This window comes from Nannospalax galili, unplaced genomic scaffold, assembly GCF_000622305.1.
Source record: "Nannospalax galili isolate Female #2095 unplaced genomic scaffold, S.galili_v1.0 scaffold311, whole genome shotgun sequence".
In the NCBI taxonomy this organism is placed as follows: Eukaryota; Metazoa; Chordata; class Mammalia; order Rodentia; family Spalacidae; genus Nannospalax; species Nannospalax galili.
The window spans coordinates 4,147,038-4,162,826 of record NW_008330298.1 but is presented as its reverse complement, the minus strand read 5'-3'; the positions used below and the strand labels follow the sequence as shown (position 1 = coordinate 4,162,826).

Sequence of the window (15,789 nt, the reverse complement as noted above, 5' to 3'; positions counted from 1 at the left end):
AATATTTTATTTATTATTTTTATTTTATGTGTATTAGTGTATTGCCTATATGTAAATGAGTGCACCCGTGTTGTGCAATGCCGTGGAGGTCAGAAGAGGGCTTCAGATTCCCCTGGAACTGGAGTTGAGGCCGTTTGAGGCCAGTTCGTAGCCACCATGTGGGTGCTGGCAATCAAACCCGGGTCCTCTGTAAGAGCAGTCAGTGCTCTTAACTGCTGAGCCATCTCTCCAGCCCCATGACTGCTATGATTACAGACACGTATCATTATGCTCACACATATTTTATTAATAATAATATATTTACATATATACACACATATATATATAGAGACAGAGAGAAAGAGAAAGAGAGTATGATGTGATCAATGTGATTTTTTTAAAGACAGGATGGAGTAGCTACATGGCAGAGATAAGAGAGACACAAGATGGAAGGAGAGAACCAACTCATCACAAGAGTTGTCCTCTGACCTCCATATCCATGCCATGACACGTGTGTACACACACACACACACACACACACATACACATACACAACACACACACATCTCACATACACATACTACCAGTAATTTTTTTTGTCTTTGAGACAGGGTCTCCCTGTAGCCCCAGCTGGCCTGGAACTCACTATGTAGAGCAGGCTGCCCTTGAACCCACAGAGATCTGCCTCCTCTGCCTCCTGAGTGCTGGGACTAAAGGCATGTGCCACCATGCTTGGCTATTATAAGTTTTTAAAAAGCATTAAACATACATAGTTAGTCCTCTAAGCAATGACCTCCATTTCCAATGGTCCTCTACCAATTCACATCCTACTGCTAGATTGGCCTACCTAAAGTAGAGTTTTGGAACTGCAGCTGGTGCTTCACCTCTCTAGGCCTTGAAACCCTTGTATTAGTTACTTGATGTTGTGATCAAATATCTGCCAGAAATAGCTTGAGGAAGGAAGAATTTATTTTGGCTCACAATTCTGGGATACAATCCATCATGGTGAGGAAGGCTTGGTAGCAGGAGCTTGAGGCAATTGATCACTCTGTGTCCACAGAAGGAGAGAAAGAGAGAGAAAGAGTGGCACTCAGCTCACTTCCTCCATTTTGTTCAGCCCAAGATGCCAGCCCATGGAACAGTACCATCCACATTCAGACTGGGTCTTCTTACTTTGATTAGCACAAACTAGAAACTCCTTTACAGACATGCACAGAGATTTGTTTCCATGGTGATTCTCAAATGTATCAAGTTTTGACAACTAAGATTAACTATCACACTAATCAAGTATAAATAAGGAGAACATTTACTTCCCAAATCTCTTTATCTTTGGTCTCCTATGACTCTCAAAGGCTATCAATAAAACTTGTGGCAAGGTTATTGGTTTCAGTTTAGTTTCACTTTTAAGTAGAAAAATGTCATCCAGGACCTTTAGGAAGAGAGGTAGGTGCATCTGAAAGATAAATGAATAAAAATTGCAATGAACAAAAGCCAGTTTAAAGTAACTGATACTGGTGTGATGGTGCATGCCTTTAATAAGAGGACCTGGGAGGCAGAGGCAGGTGGAGCTCTGTGAGATCAAGGCCAGCCTGGTCTATATAGCATGTTCCAAGCCAGCTGGGGCTACAGGGAGACCCTGTCTCAAAAAGCTAAGTAAATAAATAAAGTAACTGATATCCCTCTCAAATGACTAGTAAAACTTGGTTTAAACAGCAAGATTGTCACCTGCCACATCTTACTAGGCAATAGTCCCAAATACCCATAGTACCTGGAGAACTGATCTTTGGCTTCCCCTATAAGTGCTACAGAGTGCTAATTTTGCTCTTAAATCCTGAGAAGAAAGTAAAATTATGCTTGGTGTATTTATTCAGGTGGTTTATGCATTCTACTAGTGTGACCGCTCGTGTGTCTGGCTCTCTGATCCATTTGTCATAATGATATGCCAGAATATGCTTGCTGTTCTTTGGGTCTGTGGTTCTGTTTAGGGTGGGTGAGTGAAGTCTCGCCTCTAGATAAGACTGAGGCCTTCACACTCACCTGTTTTATAAGTTAAAAAAAATTCTTTCATGTCCGAGGCCAAGTATTTCCTTTGACCAGCTTTGCTATGGCTCACATTTTCTCTGTGATCCATGGTGACCTTTCCAGATTGCAGGGGATAAGAAAAGGCAATAGGTCTTGGCAGAGGGCTGAGGAGATGGCTCAGAGAGTAAGAGCACTAGCTCTGAAAGCATGAGAACCTGAGTTCAGATACCCAACACCCACTTGAAAGGCTAGACATGGCTGCACATGTCTGTAACCCCCAAAGAGGTGGGTCAGAGGAGAGCAGAGACAGGTGGATCCCTGAGAGCTTCCTAGCCAGCCAGTCAACCTAGTCCAAATGGTAAACCCCCAGTCCAGGGAGAGCCCCTGTCTCAGATCAGTAATGCAGACAATGATAGAGGAAGATACCTAGTGTCTTACTGTGGCCTTTGCATACACTGCCCTATGTACAAAGCAACACACACACACATGCATGCACACACACACAAATAAGACAGGCAGGAGGTTTTACATGGGAAATCCCATTATATAACCCTCTAAAGATTGGACTGATCTTGGACAAATACCTTCATTCATGAGACTTCAGTTTCCTCATAAAATGGGCATAATAGCAGTGCCTACCTCCTCATCAGTGTTGTAAGTTGAGCATGGTAGCACATGCCTGCAATCCCAGTACTCAGAAGGCTGAGGCAGGAGGATCAGGAGGAATTGAAGGTCAGCCTGGGATAGACAGCAAGATCCTGTCTTAAAAAGGAAAAACAACAGAGTGCTGTGATAATGAAATGAGTTTATACATATCAGATACTCATAAAATCAGTCATTGGCTTATAACATGCAGTAAATGCTGGAAGCTGGAGAGATGGCTCAGCAGTTAAGATCACTGACTGCTCTTGCAGAGGACCCAGGTTCAGTTTTCAGCACCCACATGGTGGCTAACAACCATCCATAACTCCAGTTCCAGGGGATCCAACACCCTCTTCTGTCCTTCGTTGGCATTGTACAATATGGGCACACTTACATACATGTAGGCAATACACTCATGCACATTAAATAAAAATAATAAATAAGGGGCTGGAGAGATGGCTCAGCGGTTAAGAACACTGGTTGTTCTTGCAGAAGACCTGGGTTCAAATCCAAGCACCCACATGGCAGCTAACAACTGTCCATAACTCCAGTCCTAGGGGATCTGACAGCCTCTTCTGACCTCCATGGGCATTGCACGATACAGTGCACTTACCTACATGCAGGCAATACACGCATGCACATAAAATAAAATAAAAATAATAATAAATAAAATTTTAAAATAAATAAACAGACCACATGCAATAACTATAGGGTTCTTTTAAACAAAATGATTGGTTAAGCAGAATGCATTGTTCCTTGACCATTCCAGGAACAGAGAGAGATTCAGAGAATGATCTACAGCATGGTGCTCTTTGGTCCCACCATGGCTGCTCATGGCAGGAATGTCTCCCAATGCCCTAGGATCCTGCAGGCTTGCAGTCATGCACATTCTCACCTACCCTGACCTTGACTGGGCTGGGGATTGCTCACTGCTGAAGAGGTTTTCTCTAACCTCCCTGTGCTTCTCTGCCAGCTGCATGAGAAGTTTGACCGTTTGAAGAAACTGCACCAGGAAGAGAAGAAGAAGCTGGAGGATAAGAAGAAAACCCTGGATGATGAAATAAACACTTTCAAACAGAGAAAGACGGCAGCTGAACTTCTCCAGTCTCAGGGTTCGCAGGCTGGGGGCTCACAGACTCTGAAAAGGGACAAAGAGAAGAAGAAGTAAGTACCAGGCTATGGGGTGGGGGTATGGTTTCTTACCTCTCCTGCTCATTCCCTCTCCCTACCTCCATCTGGCAGGACCTAAAGGCCAAGAGGGCTGGGGGTTGATGAGCAGAAGTGAACTGCAGGCTGGCTGTTAGGCTCATTTGGTGTTCACTGTCTCTGTGGCACCTTTGGGTTCCCTGAGTTTGAGTCACTGAGAGGAAAGAGAGGAGTGATTCCAGAAGCCCAGCTTCTCTGTTTGACCCATTTGGGAAGGCTCTGCAACCTCAAAGCAGATGATAAGGGAAGAGAAACTAGAAAGGATGAGATAGAAAGCTGTAGAATAAGGAGGGGAACAAAAGGATGGGTCACTAAGGCTAGTGAAAGAAAGAAAGGACCTTAGCAGAACCTCTAGGCACCTCCCTGGTCCCCAGAGGTTCCAGCCCATGTAGCTGGTCGGCTTGCTGGTCCCACATCTGAGGAGCCTGTATCCCAACCTTCAGCCTGTCCCAGTTCTTGACTGCCCCCCTTGGAAGGAAACCACTACCACTGAAGGCTGCAGGCTGTCTCCCATCTCCTATTCTTTTACTATACCCCTTTGCTGCTGGTTGCTTAGTTGTGCCCAGCCTGGGGTACCAAGAACTTAGTGTGGAGTCTCCAGATGCCAGTGCCCTCTGCATGGCCCATTTTCAAGCTTGGAGAATGATTCTAAAACCATTTTGTTTCTCCTAGTATTTGGTGAGTCGATAGTCCTGACCCCCACCCCAGTCTCTGCTTGCTGAAGTTACCCATTCCTCATCTCAGAGCCAGAGAAGAGGAAAGCATTTCCAGCAAGGAAACATCTACAGGTTCCCTTGTGCTCTGTAGTTGGTATGCTATGCCTCCACGAGCTCCCAGATGGGGTGTTTAACAATGTCCATACTAAAAGATCCTTAGGATTCCAAAGATTACCATAGTCTTTACCTTCTGTTTTGGCCAGTAGTTTCTGGAATCAACAAATAGATACTTGCCAGAAAGATAAAGCATCTTCCTCACCTCTGTGCCTGGTTTGTCACTTATGAATAACACCATGAGTATGAAATATTTTACATTTTGAGGCACTGAATTTTGCAATCTGATTATCCGCACTTGACTACCTAATGTGTCATTTGAACATTTTCACCAACACGATCCAGAGATTTTTCTTTTCTCTTTTCTTTTTTTTTTATGAGACAGGGTCTTCCTGTAGCCCCAGCTGGCCTGGAACTCACTATGTAGACCAGGCCTTGAACTCACAGAGATCCACCTGCCTCTGCCTCTGCCTCCCGAGTGCTGGAATTAAAAGCGTGAGCCACCACTCCCCGACTATCCAGAGATTTTTCAAACCTGACTCTTAAAACTTTATATTAAATTCACTGATTAACTTCTTTGGTATTAAGGCTCAATTGGCCAGATGGAAAATCTCTATGGAGGCACTGTATATTAACTTATCAGTCATGGTGTATTAGTTGTACCAACAGGAATGGATTTCTAGTTTCCTTTTATTTATTTATTTGTCATTCTTTCTTTCCAGTAGTAGGGATGGACCCCAGTGCTCTGCACATATTAAGTAAGTGCTCTACTGCTGAGCTTTATCCACAGCCCTGGATTCCTATTTTAAAGATCAAAAAATACTAAATTTATCTTTCAGCTATAACCTGCTGCCTTCATAGCCCTGCGATTTTTTGCTAACTCATTCCCTAGAATTGCAAAAATTGAGAGATTACCTGATTTGTTCAGACTGTACTGATGCTATAAATAATTCCCTATTCAAGATGCTCAGTGAAAACTCCTCTCAGACCAGACTTTCCCCCAGACTCATTGACTTTCTCCCACCCCAGGCAGAAGACCCGGTATAGGGAGATAACTTTCCCCAGTCTCCAGAAGTAGTCGAAACTGGTGACAGTACCCTTTTCCATTTCTGAGACGGGTGAAAGCCTTGCTGGAATATGGCACCTTAGACTAGTAGGGCCAGCACAGTAACCTGTCCTCCTTCATATTCCCAGATGTGTGAGTGGCTCCAAATCTGGACTCCTTATATATTTCCACAAGCAATTGGCTAGCTTCTGGAAGACACACCATTGGACTTGTGCTACTCTGTTTTCATAGTGCTGTTGCTGGTGGTGGGTTTTGAGAGTAGAAATGGTGGTGGTCATATTTCTTCCAGACAGATGGTGATTGGATCTGATTAAGTCCCATATCCAGAAGTTCCTCAAACTATCGTTAAGGACATTAAGAAAGAATACTGGTGTTTCAGGGGTCCCTACCAAGCCACCCTTCCCACTTCCTTTCCCTGCTACTCCTAATCTCCTTTGACCTCTAACACTTCATCATTTGTATCAATTCTTAATATTGGATTTCTCCTCATTCTCGCTCCATCTTCATCAGCTCTTACTGTTTTACAGTTAATTCTGCTGTTTGCTGCATGCTGCATGAGATCCAGGGTCCTGGTAAGCTTTATTAACTCTAAATAGAACTGGCAGTGGCTTCTAGAACATATCTTCCCAAACCCCACACCTCACACATATCTAACCATAAAAGAAAATGCTTCATTGGGCCAGCTGGTTTCCTCACGTGACTTACAGTTTGAAGAAGTAGCCTGGTGTGGTTTTAAGTGCACAGTACATGTGGAATGCTTGCCTGATTAAAGAAGGAGACTTTGCAGACCTTTGTTGCTTGAACAGCAGGGTAGCACAGGTAGATCATGAGACCAATATGTAAGTTTTCAATTTGGGCATTTTTTTCTTAAAGAGCTATAATCCTGACTTTTAAAATGAATTGTGATGAGATGCAGGAAGTTGCTGAGTTCACAAGCCCTGCCTACAATGTCACAGTCAATACTGAGTCACCCCCCGACCACCACCACATTTGGGAATGTACAATGAGAAATTGTTTCTCTGCTTCCCTCTAGTAACTGTTTCTTATCTGAGGGATTCACATTCTCCAATTTCTTTCAGTTGTACCCCCTCAAACCATAATCAAAGTGGAAGAAAATTAAGAGAACTCAGATACGGTAGGGAATCTGTACATTTAATTCTACAAGTAAGGACTAGCAAGATGGATCAGTGGGTAAAGGCACCTGCTCTTTAAGCCTAGTGGCTATAAAGGTGGAAAAAGAGAACCAACTCCAAAAGTTGTCCTCCAGCCTCACACCCACCATGGCACGTGCACCCACACATAGTAATAATAAATGAATTTTAAAGTTTTTAATTCTATAAGCATAAGCTTCATGAAAACCTCTGCTAAGGAGGTAAGTAGGCAATTCTTGATAAGGATTCCCGAGGGCTAGGGATTGTGTCTACAGAAGCAAATAAAACAGTCCCTGGCATCACATAGCTTTTAAGGAGAGTGAAAGCTGTCATTATAGGAAGATTGAAAGCCATGGTTAAACACCTTTTGTCTACTCTGCCAGACTCAGGTAGTGGAGGGAAACAGAATATGAATATTTTTAACAACACAGATTCATTTATTATTTTTTAAACTTTACCGTGGAAACTTTCAACTGTGGAAAAGAGAAGAAGAAAAATGTACAATGCAGACCCATGACCCCAGAATCCAACCACCAAATAATCATTACCATATGGCTAATCCTGCTTCCTCAACTACCCCAGACATGCTGGATTATTGTAGGGCAAAAGCCATATCATTTTATCTGCAAAATACATAGTATATATTCTAAAAGATGATGACCTTTAAGAAACACACACAGCCATCATTATCACACCTACCAAATTAATAATCATTTGCTAACATAAAATGTCTAGTCGGTATTGGAGGTAGGTACTCCAGTGGTAGCATAAATGCCTTTTAAACTTTTAGTTGTTTGTGTAGGGTACTAGGCAGTATTGAGAAGATTTCTCCCTGCATGTCTCCCTGCTCAGCCATGCAGTTCATGATTTAGTTGAAGAGCCTGCTGTTAGTCACCAAACTGATGGCTGCAGCTATTGCAGTAGAGACTCTGGGCATCTGGCAAAACACTCTCCTTTCAAGCAAATCTTGAGGAGGAAGTCCATCAAGGCTTCTGAAACATAAAGCCCAGGAAACTGAGCCAAACAAATTCATCCTAAAAGAACAATAGAATGATCTACTGCCTGGCTTAAAAGCAAGTCCTGTTAGAGCCCTGGCATCAAACCGTGGTTTTCCTTTTAGGAAGACTAAATTCCTAGAGTCACCGTTCTCTGCTGTCAACTCGCTGCCTAGCAAAGCATCTGTACATAGTAGGAGCCTTACTCATATGGAGTTTTTTTGTTCCACCATTTTCAATGAGGAGAACAGGAAAAATGTATCCTGAATTCCATTTCAGTTCACTCAGATTTCATTGCACGTGGCTTGACATGATTTCATTCGGGTTTACCCTAGTATGTCATTGTTAGTGACTGTTGCTAAAATGAATACTGGAAAATCTGTGATTAAAGCCATGCCTTACAAGTAAGAGACAATTGATAGAGCTGCAACAGGTAACTCCAAACCCAAGTAGGTTGACCTTTCCTGGCAAGCTTCTCTGTAGATCACAAAAGCAATTCTAGATGAGCCAGTCTGGGAGGGCCTTAGCTACCTAGGATCTGAAAGCAGCAAAGGGAACATGCCTCCTTCCCAAAGCCCTCATTTGGGTGGTTGATCAGCAAAGCCACCTGGCATGTAGGCTGAGTAAATGCCTCCTCTCCAGCTCTGACATAATAGGAAAGAGACACCCAGACACTATTTGCAGCCCTGTAATTATAAGAAAAATTCTAGATACTAAGTCTCATTGGTTATTGGTCCTTGGGGTGCATGGTATATGAACCATGTGCCCATATTGACATATCTACCTTCCCATGAAGCCCAGAACATAGGCCACTGCAGTGTTTGAGGGTGGGGGTTACTCTTCCCCTAGGAAGTAGACAAAATAAAGAGGCAAAAACACTCATATAGCATGTACTGCTTTTCAAAGTGTTTTTCCAACATGATATCTCATCCTTATCAGAGCTCTGAGAAGCAGAGAAGGAAAGAATGTGAGAGACTAGTAAGGATCGCAGAGTGTGTTAGTGGCAAAATAGGAACAAGAAGGCTGAAGTTCTAGTTCCTGGAATAAACGCTGTTTACTTGAGGGCGTGTATGTGCTTCCCCCCAGACAGTTTTATGTATGTATGTGGGGGCGCAGGTGTATTTATTCATTTCAAAAATTTGATTGCATAGGCTCATATATGCATATACTTCTAACTTTACTCCCCCAAAGAGCCCTTATTTAAGGGGATAAATACTGTGTTGGGTTTTGTACCACAAATACCTAAGAAAATCAAATTAAGGGAGAAAAGATTTATTTGTGGTCATCATGTCAGAAGTTTCAGTTCATGGTCACTTGGTTGCATTGATGTAGCTAGTCTAGGTCCTGACAAAGCATCATAGTGGAGGGGATGCAGTGGAGCAGAGCTGCTCACTTCATGTCAGCCAGGAAGCAGAAAGAAAAGAAGAGGGACAAGATATATCTTTAGAAGGCCTGCCTCTAGTGAGTTACTTCTTCCAACTCAGTGTGACAGAAGAGTCTTGAATAGATATCTCTGATCCTGGATGTAATGATACTTTCTTTGTGACCACAGGAAAGTCAGTTGCAACACTTGTGTTTCAGTCTCTTCATATGTGACATGGGGATCAACACGACTTCACCTATTTATGTCATAGAAATTATTCCAATGGGGGAAAGACAGGTCAAACTGTTGTATGAACACAATGATTGGCTTTTGTAGCTCAAGTTTTCAGGTCAAGGTGGTTGGAACTCCCTACCACCCACTTGGCAAACAGGTATTGGCTAAGGTACCATTTAGCTAACTAGGCTTGCTCCAAAGGATACCTGAGTTGAAGCCTCAGCTTCTTCTGCTCTCCCTATGGGACAAGGGGCTGAAAACCTGGTGCTGTTCTGGTGGCCTAAGGCCATTGGAGACTTGGTATTCTGAGTTTGTTGGCGGGGGGTGTCATTCATTAAGACCAAATTTGAAAAAGTATTTGAGTGGGTTTTGATCATTGTTTTGCTTTCTAATACCACTACTGCTACCGTCATGGGTTCATGTATGTGAGAAAGCATGTTCCGAGGAGCCAGTGCAGTAAGAGTTTAAGAACATCTAACAGCTGTATTCTAATTTACCCATTAGTCATCATGACTTAATTTTCTTCTTTTTTTGGTCCATCCATTCATTAACCCCAGCCCCCTTCTCTTTTTCATTTTCAGTTTGGGCTTCCTGTAGACGCGCCCTTTCCTGAGCAACAGAGCTGGGCCTCCCTCTCTTTATTTCCCACTTAACATGTCTGGGGGGCATACAACCTATGCCCTCCTCTCTTCCTGTGAATGTTTATAGAAGCCTGAGGGTCAGAGGATGATGTCTGGTCTCTGACCAAGAAGCCAGCAATCACAAGGCTTGGAGATGCATCCCATATCTCAGTCCCTGTCCAAGTACCCCTAGCTACCTGTGCCCCCACACTCCCCCATATCCATCCCTTGCTGGTCTAACATGTTCAGCAGTTGCTATCTTCTACTTTTGATGCACCAGCTTCCCCACATGAACTTTGATTACTGCTTGCTTTCCTAAGGTATTTCCATCTACCATGGCTGGATAAGCACCAGTTAGCACACAGAGCTGTCCAGTTAGTCTCCTGCAGCCTAGTCACTGAGCTTGCCTGCCCCTCCTCTAATCCTAGGAGATACAGCCCTTTCTCAGAGGCTCCAAAAGAAGGTCCTGTGATACCTTTTCCTTCTAGCCTCTTAGCCTAGCTCTTTCTGGTTTTCATTCACTCAAAGTCACCTTACTCAAGCTGTGTTAAAAGTCAGCCATGAATTTATTTACTAAAAGTCCTTCCTATAAAACGAAATTGCTGGAGCAAATAGCATAAATTTCCCCTCCATATAACTCTGGGTACCCCAGAGATACAGAGAATAATTTAGAATGTTATTACCATTCTAGAGTCTTGAATGATAGACTCACAGAATTCTCCTGAGGGATTTCAGCATTGCCTGGTCATTTGCTTGAGGGCTCTCATCATCCCAATAAGGTAGAACCAATAGCAGGAATAATAATCTCATTTGTAAACTGGCAAGCTGATCAAAGAAGCTTGGGCTTGGGTTTGATTGGATGAGTCTTCTAGTCTACTTAGTGAGTATAGTGATTTGAATCTGCATTTTGTACACATGCCATTAAAAAGAGGGAAAGACCATCAGCTGGAGGGAAGAAAGGAGACATTGTCCCTTGAAAGCTCTTTATCTTTAGTCTAAGGATTTGATATTTTTAACACATCCTAGTCCTAAGTTTTATAATGGGTCCCACCTGATTGTGACTTTTGGAGCCCCTCTGAAGTACAGAGCCTTATGCTGTCAAGGCCATGAGGCCTTGGTGTTTGGCTAGTGACAGAGTGACAGCTAGAGGCGACCTGGCAATGATTTGTGGCTAATATGGCGTCTCTCTGCCCTTCCTTTGCAGTAATCCATGGCTGTGTACTGAATAGTATGCCCCGCTACAGCTGGACTGGACTCCACTTAGCCTTTTAAACGAAGGTTCCTATTTTAACTGACAACTTTTCTTTCTGGTGCTTGGCAGCTGGGCCCTCCACCCCCTGCTGTGGTACCTCAAGCCTCACCTTTTTTTTTTTTTTTTGAGTTCTGCAACTTGTTCCTGCCTCCCAGCCCCACTGGTACAGACCATGACCTTCTTCCTTTTCATTTTTTGATTTTTAAAGACAGGGTCTCACTATGTTGCCCCAGCTGGCCTGGAACTCGCTATGTAGACCATTCCAGGCTGGCCTCAATCTCACAGTGATCGACCTGCCTCTGCCTCCTGAGTGCTGGGATTAAAGGTATGCACCACAATGCCCAGTTCCTTTTCATGTTTTCAGGGTGATTTTATAATCACTTCCTTTAAAACACACAAGGCAATGCCAAACTTTGCAGGCCTTCTGAAGTGGTGTTAAAAAAGTGGGTTATTCTGGACAATTATAGTTAATACTAGGAAACAAAAAGTAGGAATAGCTAAAGACAAGCATGTAAATGCATGCATTTTCTCTTTTCTTGTTTGCAAAGTGAGAAGAAATTTTGATATGTATTGGTTGGTGGCCAGAGGCAAGTATAGGGCGACGATGGGAAAGCATAAGTTAGATTCTTGGGAAAAAATTCAAGTCGAAGTGAAGCATTTTTAGGAGATCCTTTGCCTGGAAATAAAACCAAGCAAGATCACCAAGAACAGGAAGATGAAAGCAGAATCCTCAAATCCCCTCAGATACACCACCAGTTGGTAAGAGAGACAGGCTGCTGAGTTAGAGCTGTCTGGGTCTCCTTGAGAGAGGCCCCTTATTTACAGCCTTGGGTTTTTAAAATCCACCTTCCCAGACTGCCAACTAGTAATAACCATCCCCCTGAAGAAGTATGTGCCTTATAAGCAGGAGGCCTCTCATTTATATTTGTATATAGATTTGCTACTAGAGGCTTGCGGATCTCAAACTACTTCACAAGTATTTGAGCCACACAACCTTCTGAAAGCAAGCAGAACTGTATATAGAAGAGAGCTTTTTTGGTCAGTGTGACAGAAATAACTTCCTGTTCTGTAGGAGTAAATCGAAGCCCAGAGAACTGAAGGGACTTGTCTAAGGTCCCACTGCTATTTCTTGGCAAAACCCAACCCAAGCTATGTTTTATATCTCCTGTTCTCAATCCATCTCATCAAGGGATCCAATTATTTACATGTTCCTGGAGACAAGGTTTTTTTTTTTTTTTGTTTGTTTTGTTTTTTTTTTGATGTTCAAAGAAACCAGTCAGTGTTAGAGGAGTCTTGAGGGTTTTCACATGGAAAAACACCCCAGGATGGGATGGGTAGAAGAAGGCAAAGTGACAGCTCCAGACCATATGCCATGGCACCTACCAGATAGTTTTCCTATAAGTCTGGACCAGGACCAGGGCAGTGTACATTTCACTAGTACCCCGTGTGGATCCTTGTAATGAAGGAAGTTTGATAGATATAAAAGGCAATTGAACCTATTACAATAATTCAGATACTTACTGAGCAGCTTTTCTCACTGTAGACAGAAAGGTTTTTGATTTTGTTCACTGAAAAAGGTATGTTTTTAAATTTTCGGGGGGGTTGTGGTTTTTGTTTTTGTTTTTTTGTTGTTTTTGAGGCAGGGTCTCACTATGTAGTTCTGACTGTGCCAGAAATAACCAGGTAGAACAGACTAGTCTGGAACGTATAGAGATCCGCCTGCCTCTGCCTCCCAAGTGCTGGGATTAAAGGTGAGCACCACCATGCCAGGCCTGAAAAGGCTTTTTAATTCGTATAGTTGTTGATATATTTTTTTAATGGCTTAAGTTTTCTCTTTACTTCTGGTGAAACAAAACCAGTCATTAGAAATGGTCTGTGCTTTTATTTTCCCAGACTGGAATGGAATAGCTTTCCTGAACACACAAATACACATATACCCGTCATTTCTCTTAAGCCAAGAAGTCTGCTTGCCCCACCTACAGTTTGGATCTTTTTTTTTTCTTCCAGTTTTTGTTTTAATCGTTTGGCATTCACATGTGGCTGTTAATATGTGCTTACTTTTAATTAAAGCAAGAAGCATTAAACTGGTGTGTGGTATTCTTCAAACGTCTTCCGCAGATTTCCCCATGATGACGGCCTATCAGTGACCTGTTCCTGTCTTCTCAGTGTATAATCTATGCTACCTTACACTGCCCACTCCCATCACATCTTACTTTGAATGTCCTTTCTCTTTGGCTAATTTCATGTTTTCTTTCTCTTTCTCTCTCCCTCTCCAGCTTTTTTTAACCTTGTCTTCAGCAGCTGCACTAAGTCTAAAGGAGAAGACTGCCATTATAGAAGAGTTAGGGTTCCATACTGTCTCAAACAAGAAATCAACCATTTCCCTCTCCCCCGCAACTGCGCACACATACACCACACTCAACAAGAGTACATGTGTCCCTGTGTCCAGGCAAGAAGCTCTCTTCTGATTTACATGGTATTTTAAATGGAAGTGTCTTGTCCTAAACTTAACAAGGCAGGAAAAGAACCATCAGAGCTGGAAATGGACCAAATGTAACCTCAGAGAGGCCACTCACAGGACTACTCACCCAAGTGTTAAGTGACTGGGGCGGGAGACCTCAGCTGTGGGTGTGGAAGTGGTGTTCACGAGGTTTTGAGTTTCATGTTTTTCTTTTAAAACAATTCTCTGGTTCAATGGGTTGACTCTCTTCGGCCACTATTATACTATTTCTGAAGATGGAAGAAAAAGTTGAGTGACACATCTTCAGCATTCACAGACCTTCTGCAGACCCCAGTAAGGGGGAGAAATGGATCAATTAACATTCACGTGGAAAAAGATGTGAGGGGTTTTAAGCTTAATAAGAGCAGAATTTCTCCAAACTTCCAAGGGCATTTGGGGGAGGAGGGTTGTGAGAAGTTTCTGCTCAACTTCGAATCTGGAGGGAGAGCTTTGGTGTTGGTAAATCTGCCTTGAGTTCATTGGCTTTACTTACACCTGAATACCATGTGAATGGACTCATCTCCATATATCCCTGCCGCCAACGCCACCATTCTGCTGACGTGTCTCCTGAGAGAGCCTCTTTGCATGTTTTCCAGAATCTGTGTTTGTTTATCCTTTCTTCTGCATTATTCTTTTTTGCTCAAAGGTGTGACTGGTCACTGCCCCCTGGGGCTTTCATTTTCCATGAGATACATCCCAGAACCAGCACTGTTTAGCTTGATATCTTTCTAATGTCCATGTCAATTTTCAATAAAATTCAAAGAAATGCTCAATGACTATGTGATCTGATCCTATCATTAGGCAACGAGGCTCTCCATGTTTTACTTTAGGACTGAGTGGCTGCCTCCTAAGTAGGTAATTTGAGGGACTTGGGGAGATGCCATGAGCCCACTAAGACTTCCTCAGTGGACTGCCATGCCCCTGTTTTCCTCTTGGCCTCTGAAATTCCTACTGAGACAGGGCGGGTGTGAGTGGGAAGTTCTCTACTTTTAGTTTAATTAGGATTGGTTGAACTAGTCAGTTTAGCTGAGCATCAACCAGGATGATACCTGCAGCGAGGAAACAGTGGGGGCGCCCCATAGAACAAGATTCAGGTGAGTTTTAATTTAGGAAGGGAAACAGCTTCACACAGCTTCTCTCATATATTCCTGTGATGTGAACATTCCCCAAATTTTGTGGGTTGAAAGGCATTCTGTAGATACTAAGTAGAATATTGTGTCTATCAGAGAGGGGAAGGGGGAGGGGGAGAGAGAGGGAGAAGAGGAGCGAGACAGACAAAGAGACAGGCTTTCATTTTCCCAAGTTTTAATGTAGGAAAGAGGAAGTGTGGTCAGTTTTGAGAATTCTGTTTGCAAGCGAGGTGGGGCTATCTTCTCTCAGCTTCATTTCCCTAATAGTCAGATGCTGAAGAAAGGACCAGTGAGTGGTTTGCATCTTCTGTATTTGAAAGCTGGGTACCACAACAAACATCTTTCCACTTACCTCTATGAAGCTCACACACTAGGGGGCAGACGAGTGAGGCCATAATCGCTTATGACGTCGCTGAGCAGTGGCTGATCTCTGAGGTGGTATGGAAAAATACTGAGCCCTGAGTCAGGCGGGCTCTCGGGAAAGCTCTGCTAAGAAAACCAAAGACTGGTCAGTGAGATGGTAAGGCGCTTGCCACCAAGCCCAACGACCTGCGTTCGATCAGCACTTTCTTCTGATCTTCCCAGAGCACACTTATGTAGGCAAAACAGTCATACATATAAAATTAATGTTTTAATTTTATTTTTTATGTGTATGAGTGTTATGACTGCATGTGTGTAAGTGCACTCATGTCGTGCAATGCCCAAGGAGGTCAGAAACTGGAGTTACAGGCGGTTGTTAGCCACCATGTGGGCGCTAGGATTCGAATCCCCGTCTTCTGCAAGAACAGCCAGTGCTCTTAACCAGTGAGCCATCTCTCCAGCCCCACATAAAAAGTTTTGGTGTTTTTTTTTTTTAAGT

General features: G+C 43.1%; 1 protein-coding gene across 6 annotated transcripts in view; it reads left to right on the top strand.

The window, feature by feature from the left end:
* Positions 1-14,571, top strand: part of Septin6 (septin 6) — a 77,700-nt gene extending 63,129 nt beyond the window's left edge. Inside the window, exons 9-11 of one of the 6 annotated variants that reach the window (XM_017800935.2) lie at positions 3,617-3,807; positions 6,213-6,257; positions 11,253-12,860. In XM_017800935.2, coding sequence (XP_017656424.1) covers positions 3,617-3,807; positions 6,213-6,216 — 195 coding nt within the window. In that variant the 3' untranslated portion in view covers positions 6,217-6,257; positions 11,253-12,860. The other 5 variants (XM_029568988.1, XM_008844066.1, XM_029568969.1 and 2 more) reach the window with 5 other exon arrangements.
* Positions 14,572-15,789: the final 1,218 nt, after the last annotated feature.